The following is a 17,264-nucleotide window of genomic DNA, read 5'->3' on the forward strand; positions in this document are numbered from 1 at the left end:
ACTCACCACTATGACCTATGTGACCAACAAAAACCCATGTGACTTAGCTCATGTAGCTCCCAAATTTAATCTATGTGACATACGGACGTTTCGCAGCTTACCACTATAACTTATGTGACCGATTATGGCGTACATGACTCATAGCTCGTGCAACTCTCTACTACAGTCTTTGTGGCCAACCGACACTCCTAAAGCAATCATTTATGACCAACTAGACCAGCTCCTACCACGTCTTTCAACTATAACCTAAATGACAAGCTGACGTTATAACCACCGTTTAAAATATTCATGACGGACTACTGCCTTTATAGCAATCAACTAAGATTTTTGCAGGTAGTTACAATTATTGTTTAAATATCGTTGTACATCAATTTTGAATTCTATCTTGTTTAATTCAAGAAGAAATTGAGTTTTACATAGTGGATTATTTCAACTGGCTAGGCCCGAGATTTTTTCCGTTTGCAGTCTTATCAATGTAAAATTGTGGCGTCTTCTCTTGCCACTTTTCTTTTATTTATTTGTGTGTTGAATCTTCATGCAATTTGTAAAACACTAATTTATTACTCTACACAACCATGAATCTTCAACTACGCAACAGTTTAACGCTGTATGTGAGAAACAAGGTTTTTTAGAGCACTATCTTGAAGTTTGGGTTGCCCATCCCAGGCTTCGTTTTCCTGTGATACACATAATTCAACTGGAGAAGAATTGTTAAAGACCTCTCTCACCCATCTTGGTTTCATTAAAAGGGATCAAAAGCACAAAATAATAACTTTCAAAATTATTTTTAGGCTGGGGACAACCTTCATTGCAGTCTCAACAGGTCATTCATGCTAATGACCGGGCACGATTGTGGTGGGGTAGTCATCCCACGTCTCATTCAGACAAGTTTATAAGAGAAATTTTCAAACTAGGGGCAACCTTCATTGCAGTCTCAAAAAGTCATTCATGTCAACGACCTGAGCGTGATTATTATGGGATAGTCTTCCCACATCTTACTCGAACATCAAGTCCATAAGAACCAATTTCAAGCCAGGGGACACGATTGTAGTGGGGTAGTTATCACATGTTTTATTTCAACATAAGTCTATAGAAATCAACTCCAACATTGAATTTTATCTTCTCTAATTCAAGGGGAAAGTGAGCTTATGTACTAACAGTCACATAAAGGATTGTTTCATCTGGGCTATACCCTGTGATTTTTTTCCCGTTCTAGAGTTTTCAATATAAAAATTGTGTCGTTTTCTCATGCTACTTTTCTATTATTTTCTAGTGTGTTAGATCTTTATGCAATGTTAAAACGTTAATTTATTATTCAATCGTCATGAATCTTCCAGCACGCAACATTTTAACGTCGTCTGTGAGAACAAAAAATTCTATTGAGAACAATCTTCAAATCTGAGACGCCCATCCTCTGCTTCATTTTCTAGTGATAAACATCACCCCACTGGCGAAGGATTATCAAGGACCTCTCTCTCCCTTCTTATTTTCGTCAAAAGGGATAAAAGTTACAAAAAGCCAACTTTCAAAGTATTTTCATGCTCAGAGCAATCAAAATTATTTTTAGGCTGGGGACAACCTTCATTGCAGTCTCAACAGGTCATTCATGCTAATGACCGGGCACGATTGTGGTGGGGTAGTCATCCCACGTCTCATTCAGACAAGTTTATAAGAGAAATTTTCAAACTAGGGGCAACCTTCATTGCAGTCTCAAAAAGTCATTCATGTCAACGACCTGAGCGTGATTATTATGGGATAGTCTTCCCACATCTTACTCGAACATCAAGTCCATAAGAACCAATTTCAAGCCAGGGGACACGATTGTAGTGGGGTAGTTATCACATGTTTTATTTCAACATAAGTCTATAGAAATCAACTCCAACATTGAATTTTATCTTCTCTAATTCAAGGGGAAAGTGAGCTTATGTACTAACAGTCACATAAAGGATTGTTTCATCTGGGCTATTCCCTGTGATTTTTTTCCCGTTCTAGAGTTTTCAATATAAAAATTGTGTCGTTTTCTCATGCTACTTTTCTATTATTTTCTAGTGTGTTAGATCTTTATGCAATGTTAAAACGTTAATTTATTATTCAATCGTCATGAATCTTCCAGCACGCAACATTTTAACGTCGTCTGTGAGAACAAAAAATTCTATTGAGAACAATCTTCAAATCTGAGACGCCCATCCTCTGCTTCATTTTCTAGTGATAAACATCACCCCACTGGCGAAGGATTATTAAGGACCTCTCTCTCCCTTCTTATTTTCGTCAAAAGGGATAAAAGTTACAAAAAGCCAACTTTCAAAGTATTTTCATGCTCAGAGCAACTTCATTGCAGTCTCAAAAGGTCATTCATGTTAACACCCCAAGCACGATTGTAGTAAGGTAGTCATCCCATGCTCATTCAGACACATCAAATTTACAAAAGGTAGTTCTAGGTTGGGGAAAACTTCACTATAGTCTTGAAAAGTTGTTCACGTTAACACCTGGACAATATTGTTGTGGGGTAGTCTTTCTGCATTCTATTTAGACATCAATTATACAAGAACCAATTCCAGGCCAAGGGGCAACCAACATTGCTCTGGCGCGATTGTGGTGAGGTACTCATCTCACATTTCATTTCAACATCAAGTCTATAGAAACCAACTTCATACCAAGGAGAAATTTTTGCTATAACTTCGAGAGAACACTCATGTCAACATCTGAACATCAATCATTGACACAAGATACCCTAACAAAGAGCACTCCCTCATTTTGACACCAAGTCTAAAGAAACCAACTTCAACATTGAATTCTATCTTTTCTAGTTCAAGCCGAGAGTGTGTATGTACTTACAATGACATAGTGGATTATTACAATTTGGCTAAACCTCGTGAGTTTTTCTCATACTAGGGTTTTTCACATAAAAATTGTGGTGCTCCTTATGATACATTTCTATTATACGTCAGTGTGTTGGATCTTCATGCAATGTTAAGAAACTAATTTATTACTCTACCGTCATGAATCTTACGGCAAGCAATAGTTTAACACTGTCTGTAAGAAAAGAAGCTATGTTGGGAATGATCCTAAAGTCTGGGACACCAATCCTCTATTTCATGTTTAAGTGATACACATCACCCATTGGTGGAGAATTGTCAAAGGCCTCTCTCACCCCCCTTCCTGGTTTCGTCAAAGTGGATGAAAGTCACAAAAAACTAACTTTCAAATTATTTTTAGGCTGGGGGCAACCTTCATTGTGGTCTCAAAAGGTCATTCATGTTAACGCCCCAGACACAATTATGGTGGGGTAGTCATTTCATGTCTCATTCAGACATCAAGTTTACAAGAAGCATTTCTAGACTAAGGGGAAACTTTCGTTGCAGTCTTGAAAAGTTGTTCACGTTAACTTCCTGGGCACGATTGTTGTAGGGTAGTCTTCCAACATCCTATTCAGATAACAAGTATATGAGAACCAGTTCCAGGTCGCGGGGCAGTCGGGAGGCAGCCTTCACCGCAATCTCAAAATTTCATTCACATCGAGCACAATTGTGGTGAGGTAATTATGCCACATTTCATTTTGACATCAAGTTTATAGAAAACAACTGCATACCGGGGATAAATTTTTGCTGCAGCTTTGAGAGGACACTCATTTCCACATCTAAACATCAATCACTGACAAAAGATGTCCGACCAAAATGCACTTCCTCAGTGCCCCTAAACGGTCCATCTCGACCTACGCCCCAGTCTCGAGAAATGCAAAGCATCTCTGACACCTTATTTTGGATTTAATGGACCCCAGGGGGACTTGATTTGACCTCTTTCATAAAAGAATATAGTTGTCAAACAAGAGTTTGATCCATAACATATTAATATCATCTAGCATCTCTGGCTATACAACTTTGGAATAGTCCTACATCTTTAATGGATTACAATCGATGTCGTCATTTATAAGTTACAATCATTGAGCAGCTGCTTCGACTAATAACCTAGGATAAATTGTGCAACCCTAAGTAGGGAGTTTTCTCCTCTTCAGTAATACAACCCAGGATGGGTTGACATTGTTTGAGTAAATCGAGAAAATTTTGATAACTCTCAGCTTGTTGTTCAATTTTCTAATTCAAAATTGCACTGCAGTATAAATAATGAAGTGACACTCGACAAGTGTAATATAACGTCAAAGAAATGCACTATCACAAGGTGTAAATAACTACATCAAACAGAAAAAGAGTTGCATAAACTAACACACTAAACATATCAAACGTGGGAAGAGCTACAAATACTGACATAGTAAAAAAAGTGTTAAGGCAAAGCCACCAATACAAGCATACAAATACTAATCCACTATAATATCCTCCTCAACATCAGGAACATGCTTGTACAAGTCCATTTCAGTTGGACCACTTTTAAAAGCTAGAGGGGAATCTTTAGGTGCAAGATGAAGGTCATTTTGAGATTAGCTGCAGTCTAATGGACAATTGGCAAACCCTTCGCTTGAAGCGTCTCTCTTTCCACACACTGGGATAACAACTTAGATTCTCCCTTTGAGGAACTGACACCCTTGTTCGAAAAACCTGAAAAGTATCAGACACTAATTGATGCTAGCTCGTGTCTCCATGATTTCTTCTCGAGTATCCATAAAAAAAACAACATAGAGTATTTCATTCTTGCAGTTTGCTAACTTACATCTGAATGACAATGTGTGTATTGTACATGAGTTATTAACCTTTGTGTGCTCGTCGAGGATGTGGTCAATCTTTGCAAGTTTAGTCTTCCAGGACCTTAGAGAAAGGGTAGCTCATCTTCAAAGGGTATCGACATTACCTTCTTAAAATTCTGATACTTCTGCTGTTTTTCAGAAGTGTAGGATTCCCTAAACGTTATCATCCAGTGAGAAAAATTTCCTCCAGAAAGAACAACAATAGCACAAAATTTTCTCCATAAAGCTCATCAGCAATACAGAAAATGCCCTCCAGAAAGTGAAACAACAGGTTAGAAAATTTTCTCCAGAAAGTACAATAGCAACCCAAAAACCTCTTAAAAAAAGTGGACTAAAAATGCGAAAAATATCCTATATAAATTGCACCAACACAAAAAAGTCTTCTCCAAAAATTGCAATGACAAAATGAAAAATATCTTCTAAAAGCTGCAACTGCTGCGCGGAATGGCACAACAGCAGGCCAAGGGAGCACTGTTGATGGCACAATAGCAAGCCAAAAGACTTTGGGGGTGCGCAACAACAATGCAAAAAGTGTTATGACAACAAGCAAGAGAGCACTGTTGATTGCACAAAAAATAGGCTGGAAGATTACGGGGCGGGAAACAACGATGCAGGAGAGAGCTTCATTTATTGCACAAAAATTGTTTGAGACTGAGGTAGGCAACAACAATGCAAAAGCGATCTTCGTTGACCGCACAATAGTAGACTTTAATTTTTCTCCAATTTTTTGGCTTTTTTTATAAGCTCAACGAGGCCAAGAAAATCAAATGTGGTCCACAACTCATGCAGGTCCCATGGTCCATAGCTCATGCAGGTCCCAACTCTAGCCTATATAGCCTACAGACATTATTCGGCTAATCACTACGACATATGCGACCAATTATGACCTATGACCTCTGTGGCTTTGCGAACGTTATTGCAGTTCGCCACTACGACCTAAGAGGCCAGCTACGACCTATATGGTTATTGCAGTTTGTCACTACAACCTAAGCGACCAAGTACGACCTATATGGTTCATAGCTCATGCAACTCCCAACTACAATCACTGTGATCTACGGACATTATTAGAGCTCACCACAACGGCCCATGTGACCAATTATAGGTTGCATTGTTATAGCTTATCACTACGACCTATGTGATTAACTACAACCCGCATGAATAACAGCTCAAAGAGCTCCTAACTCCAACCTCTGTGGCATAGAGACGTTATCGGAGCTCACCACTATGACCTATGTGACCAACTACGACACACATGACACACATCTTCTGCACCTATCTAACACGATCTTTGTATCTAACTAACGTTCCTGAAAAAATCATAAATTGCTCATATGACCAACTACTATCATAATTTCTAACTACGGAATCTACGACAAGCTAGTGATACAGTCATTGTCTATAACATTCATGGTGGGCTATAGCCTACATAGCAATCGATTACAGCCCATGTACTTACAATTACATAGCAGATTATTTCAATTAGGTTGGACCACATGATTTTTTTCGCTTTCTAGGGTTTTCCATGTAAAAATTGGTGACTCCTGTTGTTTTTCATTTACCCATCTGTGTACTTAAACTTTGTGCAATGTTAAGATAGTTTATTACTCTACCGCCGCAAATCTTCCGGCACGCAACAATATTGAATGATAATTGAGCTATATATAATGCCTTAATTTGATATGCTTCAAATGATATTATTCGTAATCCTAAAGAAATTGAGTAAGATGTCGTTCAAGCTTGCTCGTTTAATAATCGGTCATTTATAAAAGTGTTCAAATTTGGTCGATGAATTAACCAAACGAAGAAGAATGAGTTTTTAAAAAACCAAGCTACAAACAGCTTTTCAATTGCTTTGGTCATTTATAGCCCTAAACTAAAAGGTGACTACTATAAAAAATTAATTTAATTTTTGTTTCTCAACTTCTATTTTGACTTACGTAGGCCTGTAAAGCTGAATTTCTTTTGAATTAATTACGCTTACCTTCCCTATAGATAAGTTAAGATTAGTTATACAACCACAATTTTTGAAATTAAACGTTGATCCCAAACCATTTCTTAAAATTAGACTTGATTCTAATGTTATTAAATATTATGTTACATCTTAATCCCAATCCTTTCACTAGAGATTCAGAATAAAAGAAAGGAGAAATTAGCAAAGTAATAAAACAAATAATCTGGAAGGAACCTTCTTTTAGTTGATTCTTCTGTTGCAAACATCATTCCAAATCTCATTCCAATATACACGTGTGTATAAACAGCTTTCTGGTACTTAGCTAGAGGAATAATGAATTCTGAAGAACATGCCCTGAAAAATTTCATTTTTTTCTAAATTTTAGTAACACATACTAGCAAAGTTTATGAAGCAAACACACACACACACACACATAAGGAAATTTACATAGGCAACACATAGTTTTTACGTATTTACATATCTCACACCTAAACTTTCATAATCACATACATAACACTCAAATCTTTAATATCACATAATACATAAAACTATTGCCACTGTTTAAAAGTGGAATACATTCTTTCTATGCATAGGATTATAACACAAACACACACACACACACACTATATATATATTAAAGGATTGGCCGAAGGGCGGACCCCCCTAACCAATCCCATGTGCAAATTCAAATCCCGTTTGGTTGAGGATTCAAACCCGGGTCGAGAGGGGACGCAGAGCCGCTTGCAACTCATCATATATATATATATATATATATATATATATATATATATACCATGCAGAAAGTATACCTTGGGTTGTAGTAAACAGTAAATGAACTGCTGCTAGCGGCGGCATGAGCAGCAGCAGCAAGAACACCAATATGCATACTATCAGCAGAAAGGACAGAGGAAGGCAACGATGTCTGTTGGCTGTTTGAACGTCTTAAGCCCAGTAGTAGTTGTGATTTCTCATCTCTAAACAAATCATACATAATTCTCAGATTGATAGACATGATAATTTACATACATACCACAAAATTTCTATGCATTTATGTATCCAACACCTAAAGATTGATATTTATATTTATAACATTTTGAAGTTGTAAACCTATGAATGAAAAAGTGCATTTCTCTTTAGTATGTGCTATTAAAGAACTACTGACTGCAATGCATGAAATAATGAAAGTTTAGATGTTAGATATGTAAATGCATAAGAATTGTGTGGCAGGTGTGTAAATGCCCCAACATTTAAGTAGTGGAATGAAAATTAAAGCCATCAATATCAAGTTCAGTAGAAATGTGCAAGCTGACTATCTTTAGAAAGATTTACATACACGCCACTCAATTTCTATAATTTTACATATCTAACACCTAAAATTCAAATTTCACATATATACCAACTTACCTATGCATGAAAAGCTCACTATTTGAAAGTTAAAATAAAGTTATTTTTCATGTGACATGAATGCTTTGGATGGTATAAATGTAAAAAAGTTAACGTTTCAGTGTTAGATATGTAAATACATATGAATTGGTTTGTATGTATGTACTTTAGAACATTAAAAAAAATAAAATTTCATGAATATACATGCCTAATAAACAAAACAGAATCACCGGCTTTAAGCCGCTTTGCTCCAACGAACAAGCTCCAACCGGTCGTCAAAAGATGTCGCTTTGGCTGCCCTGCACAGACAAGGAGCATCTAGAACAAGTTAGTAGTGAAAATAACAGAGAATCATTTTTGTTATCCTTTTTCATAATTAGAAGAGAAGAAATCATTCAAGTTGATTCAGTATATTTATTATGGGAAAAAATAATAATTCGAAAATTAAATGATATGTAGATTAGATTAAAAATTAGATAGATTAAATATATTGCTTGTCCATTACAAAAGCAATACAATATTAAATAAAATAAAATAAAGCTATTTTCAAATGGAGCATTTTTGTACAATTTATTGTTTGTTTTTTCTCTCTTCCACTTTCCCATATACTGAAAACGATAGCAATTTGAAAAAATTGGAGAAAAGACCATTTAGAAATGGAGTCATTTCATGTCATATATTCTTCACTTTTTCTGTTTCTATCTCCTCCTCTCTTTTACTGTTATACTACAAAGATTATGAAAATATTATTTAAATGCTTGAGATTGTTAGTCATTGGAATTTTTTACTGTCAAATAAATATTAACATGCATGTCTAATTAATTATAAGGGATAATTGCATGCATATCACTAGAAAATTTGCTATTTACAAAAGTTTTGAACTACAAAATCAGTGCATTTACGCGTGCCACAGATCAAACCATTGGGAATTTGATAAATATGAAAAATATGGATAGGGATTTCACAATGAATTTTGATATTTGAGCAAGAATTTGCCAAACAGATAAAAGAGTGTCCTAAATAGCAAAGTTTCAAGTGCTTGTGTTTTGTTTATTAGTCCATTCTATCGCCTATATATCGACACTGTTGTATCACATATTGCTTTAATTCAACAAAAAAGTGTTACAATTTCTAACCTTATGAATACATATACAGCGACAATGATACAAACATGTAGCACAAAGTGCAAGATTTGCAAAATATTCCACACCTCTATAAATATGTCGAAATGTCCAAACGTTGTCATGCAAGTCTCGAACAATAAGCTCTTGACTAGGAGGTTGCATTGCATAATCCTTAAAAATAAAAATAAAAAACATAAAAATATGGATCATATTGAAAAAAAAAGAGGAGTATTTATATTTCATTCTCATTTTCTCACCAATTGGGGAAATAATTTTTCTGCTGCTCTTCTGGGTACAGAGAAGCCACCATGAGTGCTTGTATCACTAGCAGTCAAATTCTTGCAGAAGAATTCTGTTGGTTGCTTGCTTTTCGCGTATCCAAAATCAGTGATTTGGAAGACATCAGCTTCCTTAAATTGAACAAAAAAGAGCATAATCCACCTTGATGAATGTCAATATTACAATCATAAAGCACAAAATGATGGGAATGCAAAAATTCTTAAGAACTTCTAAAATTTTGTTCGATTAACATCACACTTATATTTATGAACTCTGACGTTTAACAAGTTGCACAGAAAACCCAGCAAAAAAAAAATGTTTTTGCTGTATTCAAGGTTGCAAGATAAAGGAAAAGGCCAAGCAAATATCATAGAAAAATTAAATTTGAACTTGAAACATTAAACTTTCAGCATATGGGCTAGAATACATACAGAGTTAACTGGCTGAAGCGTCATCTGTGCATAAATTTCATCACTGTCCCTGTCAGCCTACAAGTGCATTAAGCAAGTAGAATAAATACCCCATAAATTCAGGTTACCAAAAACTAAGCCCTGTTTGGCATCCCTTTTGTTTCCTCTTTTTTTTTTATTTCTTTCTTATTTTTAAAAACACGTTTGATTGATATAATTTTTATTTACTTTTACTTTTTGTTTTTAAAAACAAATCAATTATTATTTTAAAATATTCAATGTTCTTCTGGTTGGGATTTGTCAATGGATGACACCTATGCCTTAAAAATAACTATCACAATAAAACATGTTTTAATTCCAATCAAAACTCAAATAAAAGAAAAAAAAAGTGATCCTAAAAGGCCCCTATACTTATAATAGATTATACTCACATGTAATGTGACATTATGAACTTGGCACAGCATTTGTGATGGCAAATTTGTATAACTTGGAATTTGTGAATGGATGGTTCTTCTGGTTGAGGTTGACACCTATATTTGAAAGAAATGAAGTTACAAAAGAGAGAAAATAAGTACAAGAGTTTAGTAGTTGGCGTCTTATGTTTTAAAAAATACTTCGAACTGAAGACAGCAAAAGACTCCCAATCATATGACAAAAGATTTTTTCAACATACCATTTTAGCAGTCCATGTGTTACAGTATTCTAAGCGAAAATATTCAATAAAGTCACGAGCCATCTAAAACAAGAGGTAAACCAACAAACAGTCCAGAGTGGGTAGTTGCTCACTATGAAATTTGATATTTCTCTCAATAGGTTGTGCAATTTAGTAACTCTCTCTCTCTCTCTTTAGAAAATAAATAAATTAAACATTGAAAATGAAGTATTTAACTTAATTACCAAGAGAGCATTTACCCACCCTCAAAAAGAGTTTGGTTCCGCCTCTACTTAAAATTGGCCAGAAGCCAAACTTAGAACTTGTTGTTCCAGGGTGCCGCCTAAAACGCTTAATCTGCATCCAAGTTTCTAAATATACATGAATGTGTGCTAACCAACTTGTATAAAGGTAAAACTTAATGCTACTCATGGTTAGTGGAAGTAAACAATTGTGCTATAAACATTTGTAATGTATACAAAAGCAAAAATAAAAAAGATATCATGGCACCTATGAAAGGTCACTGGATTATTCAAAAGCCAAGCAAGCACTTGAGATTAAGTTGCTTAGATTATTATAAGCTTATCAAATCTTGTTTATAAAGTTCAGACTTGATAATATGTCAATCAACTACTTGTTGCTAACAAATATAAAAGAAAAAAAAAACAAAGCCAATAAAAATCCAGACGGAAAAGTTTGCTTGATCAATGAGTCAACCTTCAAGCTTTGTATCCACAAATTTACACAAGACAGTCAGTACATAGTCTAAAATATCACAAGAAACCAATCTAACTTTCAACCTTAAGATTACACCAAATTCACTAGAGAGAGAAGATTATTTCCGCTGAAGATTAGGAGTATAGAAATAGGATCCAATTAATTGAAACTATATGAATTTATACTTACTACTCATAGCACAAAAATAGTCAGGAGATACCAAGTAAAACAAACCAAGAGTCCTTGGATTTTTTTTTTTTGGATTACTTAAGACCATGTAGCTCAGCTTCCTACCAATCTATGGACCAAAAATAAATGAAGAAGATGTTTAATTTTGATTACTAAACTAAAAAAAAAGAGCAATATTCATAATAAAATACAGATAAATCAATAAAAATGCCTTCACTTGGTTAGTAAAATAAGATGAGCTCTACACTTGTTGCCATAATGATCATAGAAGCTAAAAAGCCTAACTTAATTAAGCCAAGTACCAAAAAAATGGAATAATCCTAATCACTATAACTAAATCCAACTAATTACAGAAAAAAGATATTCCAACCAAAAAACAATTCTTAAAACCTGTTCGCTATGCCCCTGTGGGAAGTAGTAAACAAGGCTTCCTGGCCGTGGCAGTGAGACAAGAGGACCTGCACAAGCATGCCATAGCTCTGAATTCAAAATCTTCTTTGCACCTGAACACAACCAAGCACATTCAGAATATATAGCATTACTAAATTGTTTGCTGCGACTAAATCCAGAAGAAAATTAATAAAAAAGGTGAGTGGAAAAAATGCAACAACCTGTGTTTGCTTGAACCTCTCCCAAAAGCTTCATTTCATCCAGCTAAAGAAAGATAAACAATAAAGAGGAATATTTACTCTTTGTTTAGTGTATTACACCCTCAACCAATCATCTTTGAAGTTAAACAGAAGCAGAAACCCACTAAATCTGTCTTACTAGTTGAGAAAATAACATTTTTTTTCTTTGGGACTTCATCAGTAGTAAAAACCAGCAGAAAAACAGAATTTTTTCAGTCCCTCGAGTATCCTAAAAACCTCATTTTTCCAACACATCCCGGTACAAAAAACCCATCTTTCATTTCCTTTGCCCTTATATACAAACAGAAGAAATCCAAAGAAAGCAGAGCCGAGAAAGAAATGAGAAGAAAAACGCAATGAAACATGAAGAATAAGGACATCTGAAGTTACTAATGCGCAGAAGGGGACAGTATACGAGGGGCAAAAAATGGGAGCGATGGAGAAAAGCGAAGGCTTTGGGTAATCCTTTAGTGGGCCATCGAAGTCCTAAAAAAGCGAAGCCTTCTCCTCCAGAAGCACGCGAACAATGGCATCATATGAGTGGTCGAATTCCAAGTTGTCTTTTTTCTCCCTTTTTTACTTAAAAAGTTCGCTGCTTTTACCACTCCCACCCTTCTATTACCCCCTCCTTGTTTGCTCAAAGATGCCGACCTTTCAATAAGAGACCATGATTCCACTCCTTCCACTTTTTCGCTTTTTCTTCCTCGAAATCGCAGGTGTCATCGACATTTTTCATCCACTTTCTCTTTGTCTCTTCCCCTGCTCAAATGGCAGCTTTTCAGAAAAATTACAGGGAGCGGCAATGGAGGGTAGGAATGTAAAGAAGAAGGTGGAGGGGATGATGGGGTCTTCGAGATTTCAGATACGTAGAGGATTACGTCTGAATCCATCATCTTTGAATCTCTTCTGTAACGGCTCAGTTTGCTTGCGTGTTTGGGCGCTTTTGACCGTTGGGAAGGGACGTTGAGCGCTGTTCGAAGAGAACTTTGTCACATTGTGAGTTGGGAACTGTTACTTCTGATTTGGGATGTTTGGCATAACTAGAACAGTGCGTTTCCTCCTTTCCATGCAATGTTGAGGTATAGTTCTGATCGAACAGAGAGAGAAGAAAGATACCTAATTTTGCACATGCATACATAAGCTAATTGTCGGCACATATCATTTAAAGAATATATATATATATATATATATATATATTGCACATGTTAGTTTAATTTATGTGTGTGTGTGTGTGTGTGACTCCAAAATCCTATCGTATTAAATGATCTATTACCGATTCGATGAAAACCAGTGTATAACTCTATTATTGATTTTATGGAGAAAATGAGAAATGATTTTTTTTTGGGAGTTAAGTTGATAAATATTTTTCGCTGTCATTGTCGTTCCCAAACCTGAATGTGAAAAATAGAAAGTTGTGTTAGGTTATCAACAGTCAGCATAAAAATTATCGAAAAAATTATAACATGAATCATTTTAATCAACATATAAGTGCTAAGGAGTTAAGTTGATTAAAGAGTGCTTGAATTTAAGTTGATGGAGAAAAGCAGAGAAGTATAGCTAGTGTTTAATGGGTTCGGGGGTTGGTTAGCGTTGATGTAGTTAATTTAAGAGCATGAGTGGAGAAAGGTTGACAAGCTTGTCATCATGCTAATGTGTGGAAATACATGCAAATTAAAATATAGGGAAATTTACATACATACCACACAACTCTTACGTAAAGCTAGATAATTTATAACACGTTGGCATTATACATCTATGCATGAAAAGCTGTATTTCACTTTAAAAATTTTATAATTGTTGTTTTCCTTTTATGCAATGTTGAAGATTTGAGTGATATGCATGTTAATATCAAAATTTAGATTTTAGATATGTAAATATATAAGAGATTTGTGGTATTTTATGTAAATGCCCCCCATAATATGATCACTCCGATTGATAAGCACTTTTGATTCACAAGTTTAAGATATTTATTATTATTTATCACACTTTATTATTTAAGGTTTGAGTGGATATTATGAAATTATAACTCTTAATTACATAATTAAGCTAGTCATTAAATTATTTTAATAAGTTTATTTAGTGTCCAACGGTTCCTCTAAGTTAATGAGAATTTTATGCATCACATTTCAACACTTTATACATTAATGCATATAAGTTAAAAAAGAGGTTCACTGGAAATAAGAGTAAAGTTGTGTAATGGGGTGCTTTAGAATATGAGGAAGATAATATGATAAATGATATGGGGATTTTCAATCACAACAACATGGGCAGTTGCATCCATATATGAGATCAAATTCTTATTATTGAGCACAAGAGATGCATGCCAAGCAAATTAAATAATTTTTTTTAAAAAATAATTTTATAATATTTTCATTATTATTTATATTTATGTTATATATAGAATCATGGGTGTGCATGTGATCCCAAAGGGAGGGAGGGAGGGAGGGAGGGGTTTGGGGAGTTAGAAGATTTAGAAGTAAGAGATTAAAATACAAGTAGAAAGAGGAGCAAAATAAGTTGTAAGACATGACAAATTAATTCCATAATTTTTTTAATAATTACATTGTCATCAAACCTATGTATGAAAATGTGGATTTCATTTTAAAAACTTAATCGGAGTATTTTTAATATGATATTAAAGATTATAATATTATGTAAATACGATATTTAGGTCTTATATATGTAAATATATAAGAATTATGTGATGTGTGTGCGTGCGCGCGTGTATTCTCATTTTTGTAATAACTTTTATGAGAAAAACAATTAAATTAAAGAATTTAGATGCATATCACACAATTCTTATATATTTACATATATAGTGCCCAAACATTCATATTTATTTTTATAGCACTTTGGTGTTGATACACATCAACAAATTTTATAATTTGGTATGAATCTCGAGGCGTTTGACATTGATCTGAAGCCATTTTTTATTCAAAAGTATGTTTTTGGCATCACTTTTTAATGTCACATGTGTAGGATGTCCAATTAAATGCTACCGGAATTATTTCACTCACTCGGAATCTCCCTTAACCCAAGCTATCCATCAGAACCACCTGGTAAGTGTCTCGAGCACTTGATTAGGATTGGTACTAATCCAGCCCTACCCGGGAGAGCTCACCGTTGGGTGATAAGAATTCTGGCACGGGATATATTTAACATCCATGTCGGCGGGGAAGAGTGTGACTTGGGTATGTTTATAATTTAATATACATATAAATTTGAATTTTAGAAAAATAGCATTTTAATTTTAAAAAAGGAAATATTTTAATTTTTGAAAATACGAGACTGAATCGATACCATATAGACAATAGTTTACATGATCGAGCACAATACCACAAACAATGTACTTACCTCGAAGGATATATAACTACTGGTGAATGCTCGATTAAATAAATTAAAGAGGTATGACATATGTTTGGTCTATGAACCATTTTTTATATATGCCGACAAATTTTCCTATCTAATATAGAAGATTAGATAGGGTTTATATTAAACAGGATTCATAAAATTTCTTATACGGACAAGTCTCTATTGTTAATTACATCCTAAATGACCGAAATCACTTAAGAAAACTCTCGATTTAGGTCATAGAATCATGTCTTCAAGACTTTCAAAATGTAGGAATTTTCAAAGATCGAAGAAAGATGTGTGAAATGGGAAAGACTCAAATCTGGAACATTTTATTTTGGAATCCAAAGAATGAAGAACTAGGGAATGCCACAGATCTTGAGGGGAACCTCGGTGACTTCCCAAGCTATCCTATAGTTTGGCTTCAATTTCGGTGAGAACATATTAAATGCTTCATCCTACCAATTATTATCATTTTGGGCTTATATTTGTGCGAGACGATCACACAAATAACTTGGAAGATATGAGGGTTTACATCACAACAAGTGATAACCTCAAAACCAAAGACGAGTTAGGGCTTAAATTGCACAACCATGATTGTGCAAAGGACTAAAGATGAGTTAAAGATTTGTGTCACACTAGGTGACTAGGCGGACAACCTCGAAGTCCTATGATTTGTTATTTAAGTATAGGAAAGATTTGCTGTTGTAGATCCTCGGGCTATTGTAAATTCATTTGCTCTCTCGAAGTTGTTCTTCTGTATGTCCTTGTTGTGCTGCCCACGACATTAGCTCCAAGCTTCTTGTCGATATAGCAGTCTTAAAGTCTAAGGTTTGAATGTTTAAATGATAAGTTCAAGTTAAATCACAGGGGGTTAAAGTTGATTAGAGCGACACAAGTTAGGATCACACAATTCCATCATTCCGGTACCACTATTTTCTTCTGAATTTACTTAACTTAAACGAGTTGTTAAGCTCATTTAAACTAGGGAGATCTCGTTAGCAACCGTGGGTTACTGATATACCTAATATATAGTGTTTTTAAACACATTTTTATACCTATTTTTAAGATATTGCATTTTAATAGAAAATATTTTTGTGTTTTTCTTTCAGGTACAAGTAAAAAGGTAAAAAAGCTTACATGAGCGAAAAATGATCAAATTTAGAGCAAAAATATGAAAATTTTGCTAGAGTGTTTTGGCGCCTAATCGTTAGATTTGGCGCTTAAGTGCCAGTTAAATAGAGATGGTCGCGCTTAAGCGCTAGAGGCTCCGTGCTTATGCACCAGAGGCAGTTTTTTTCAATTTACTGAATTTTGAAGAGGTATTTGAGGCACTTATTGACTTAAGAGGGTGGTTATGACCACTAAGAACGAAAATATGGTTAAAAGACTTATGAAAGAAGGCATCCTTTGGAGAATTCATTGAATGTTGACATATTTTGAAGAGTTTCCAAGGCACCTTTTGAAGATTTATAGAAGAAGAAAATTGAGACATTTTAGGTGAGTGCTTGAAAGTTCTGAAAAGAGTTAGAAGAAGAGGAGTTCTAAGGAGTTTGGAGAGATAGTTTTGGAGAGATTCTCAGGCACCACAAAAATTTACTTTATCATTTTTGCTTTTAGTTTATTTTGAGAGTGCTGTAAAAGAGAAGAGATTCAAAGGAACTTCAAAAGTTTGGTGGAGGATTTGAGATAAGTTTTTATCTTTCTTTTGGTTTTAATCGAGACTTCTTGTTGGTTTGACAATGATTTCTACTTTTAAACTAAAATGTGTTTTTATTTTTTCCATAGATTCTGAGTAGTTTTTTTTATCTTTCTTCTTAAAATGATAAGTAACTAAAGCTTGGATGCAAGTTGTGAAGAGTATTGATCTTTAATGTTGGAAA

The 17,264-nt window shown here is 34.6% G+C and overlaps 1 protein-coding gene across 1 annotated transcript in view; it reads right to left on the reverse strand.

Annotated features, from left to right (window-relative positions):
* Positions 1-12,764, reverse strand: part of LOC110023973 (auxin response factor 5-like) — a 29,814-nt gene extending 17,050 nt beyond the window's left edge. Inside the window, exons 1-10 of the mRNA XM_020723654.1 lie at positions 12,170-12,764; positions 12,013-12,055; positions 11,792-11,904; positions 10,275-10,373; positions 9,865-9,921; positions 9,412-9,564; positions 9,241-9,325; positions 8,239-8,329; positions 7,457-7,621; positions 6,882-7,001 (exon numbers count right to left, since the gene is read on the reverse strand). Of these exons, the coding sequence (XP_020579313.1) occupies positions 6,882-7,001; positions 7,457-7,621; positions 8,239-8,329; positions 9,241-9,325; positions 9,412-9,564; positions 9,865-9,921; positions 10,275-10,373; positions 11,792-11,904; positions 12,013-12,055; positions 12,170-12,208 (965 nt within the window). The 5' untranslated portion in view covers positions 12,209-12,764. The remainder of the gene's footprint in view (positions 1-6,881; positions 7,002-7,456; positions 7,622-8,238; positions 8,330-9,240; positions 9,326-9,411; positions 9,565-9,864; positions 9,922-10,274; positions 10,374-11,791; positions 11,905-12,012; positions 12,056-12,169) is intronic.
* Positions 12,765-17,264: the final 4,500 nt, after the last annotated feature.

This window comes from Phalaenopsis equestris, unplaced genomic scaffold (genome assembly GCF_001263595.1).
Source record: "Phalaenopsis equestris unplaced genomic scaffold, ASM126359v1 Scaffold000237, whole genome shotgun sequence".
NCBI classification, from domain to species: Eukaryota; Viridiplantae; Streptophyta; class Magnoliopsida; order Asparagales; family Orchidaceae; genus Phalaenopsis; species Phalaenopsis equestris.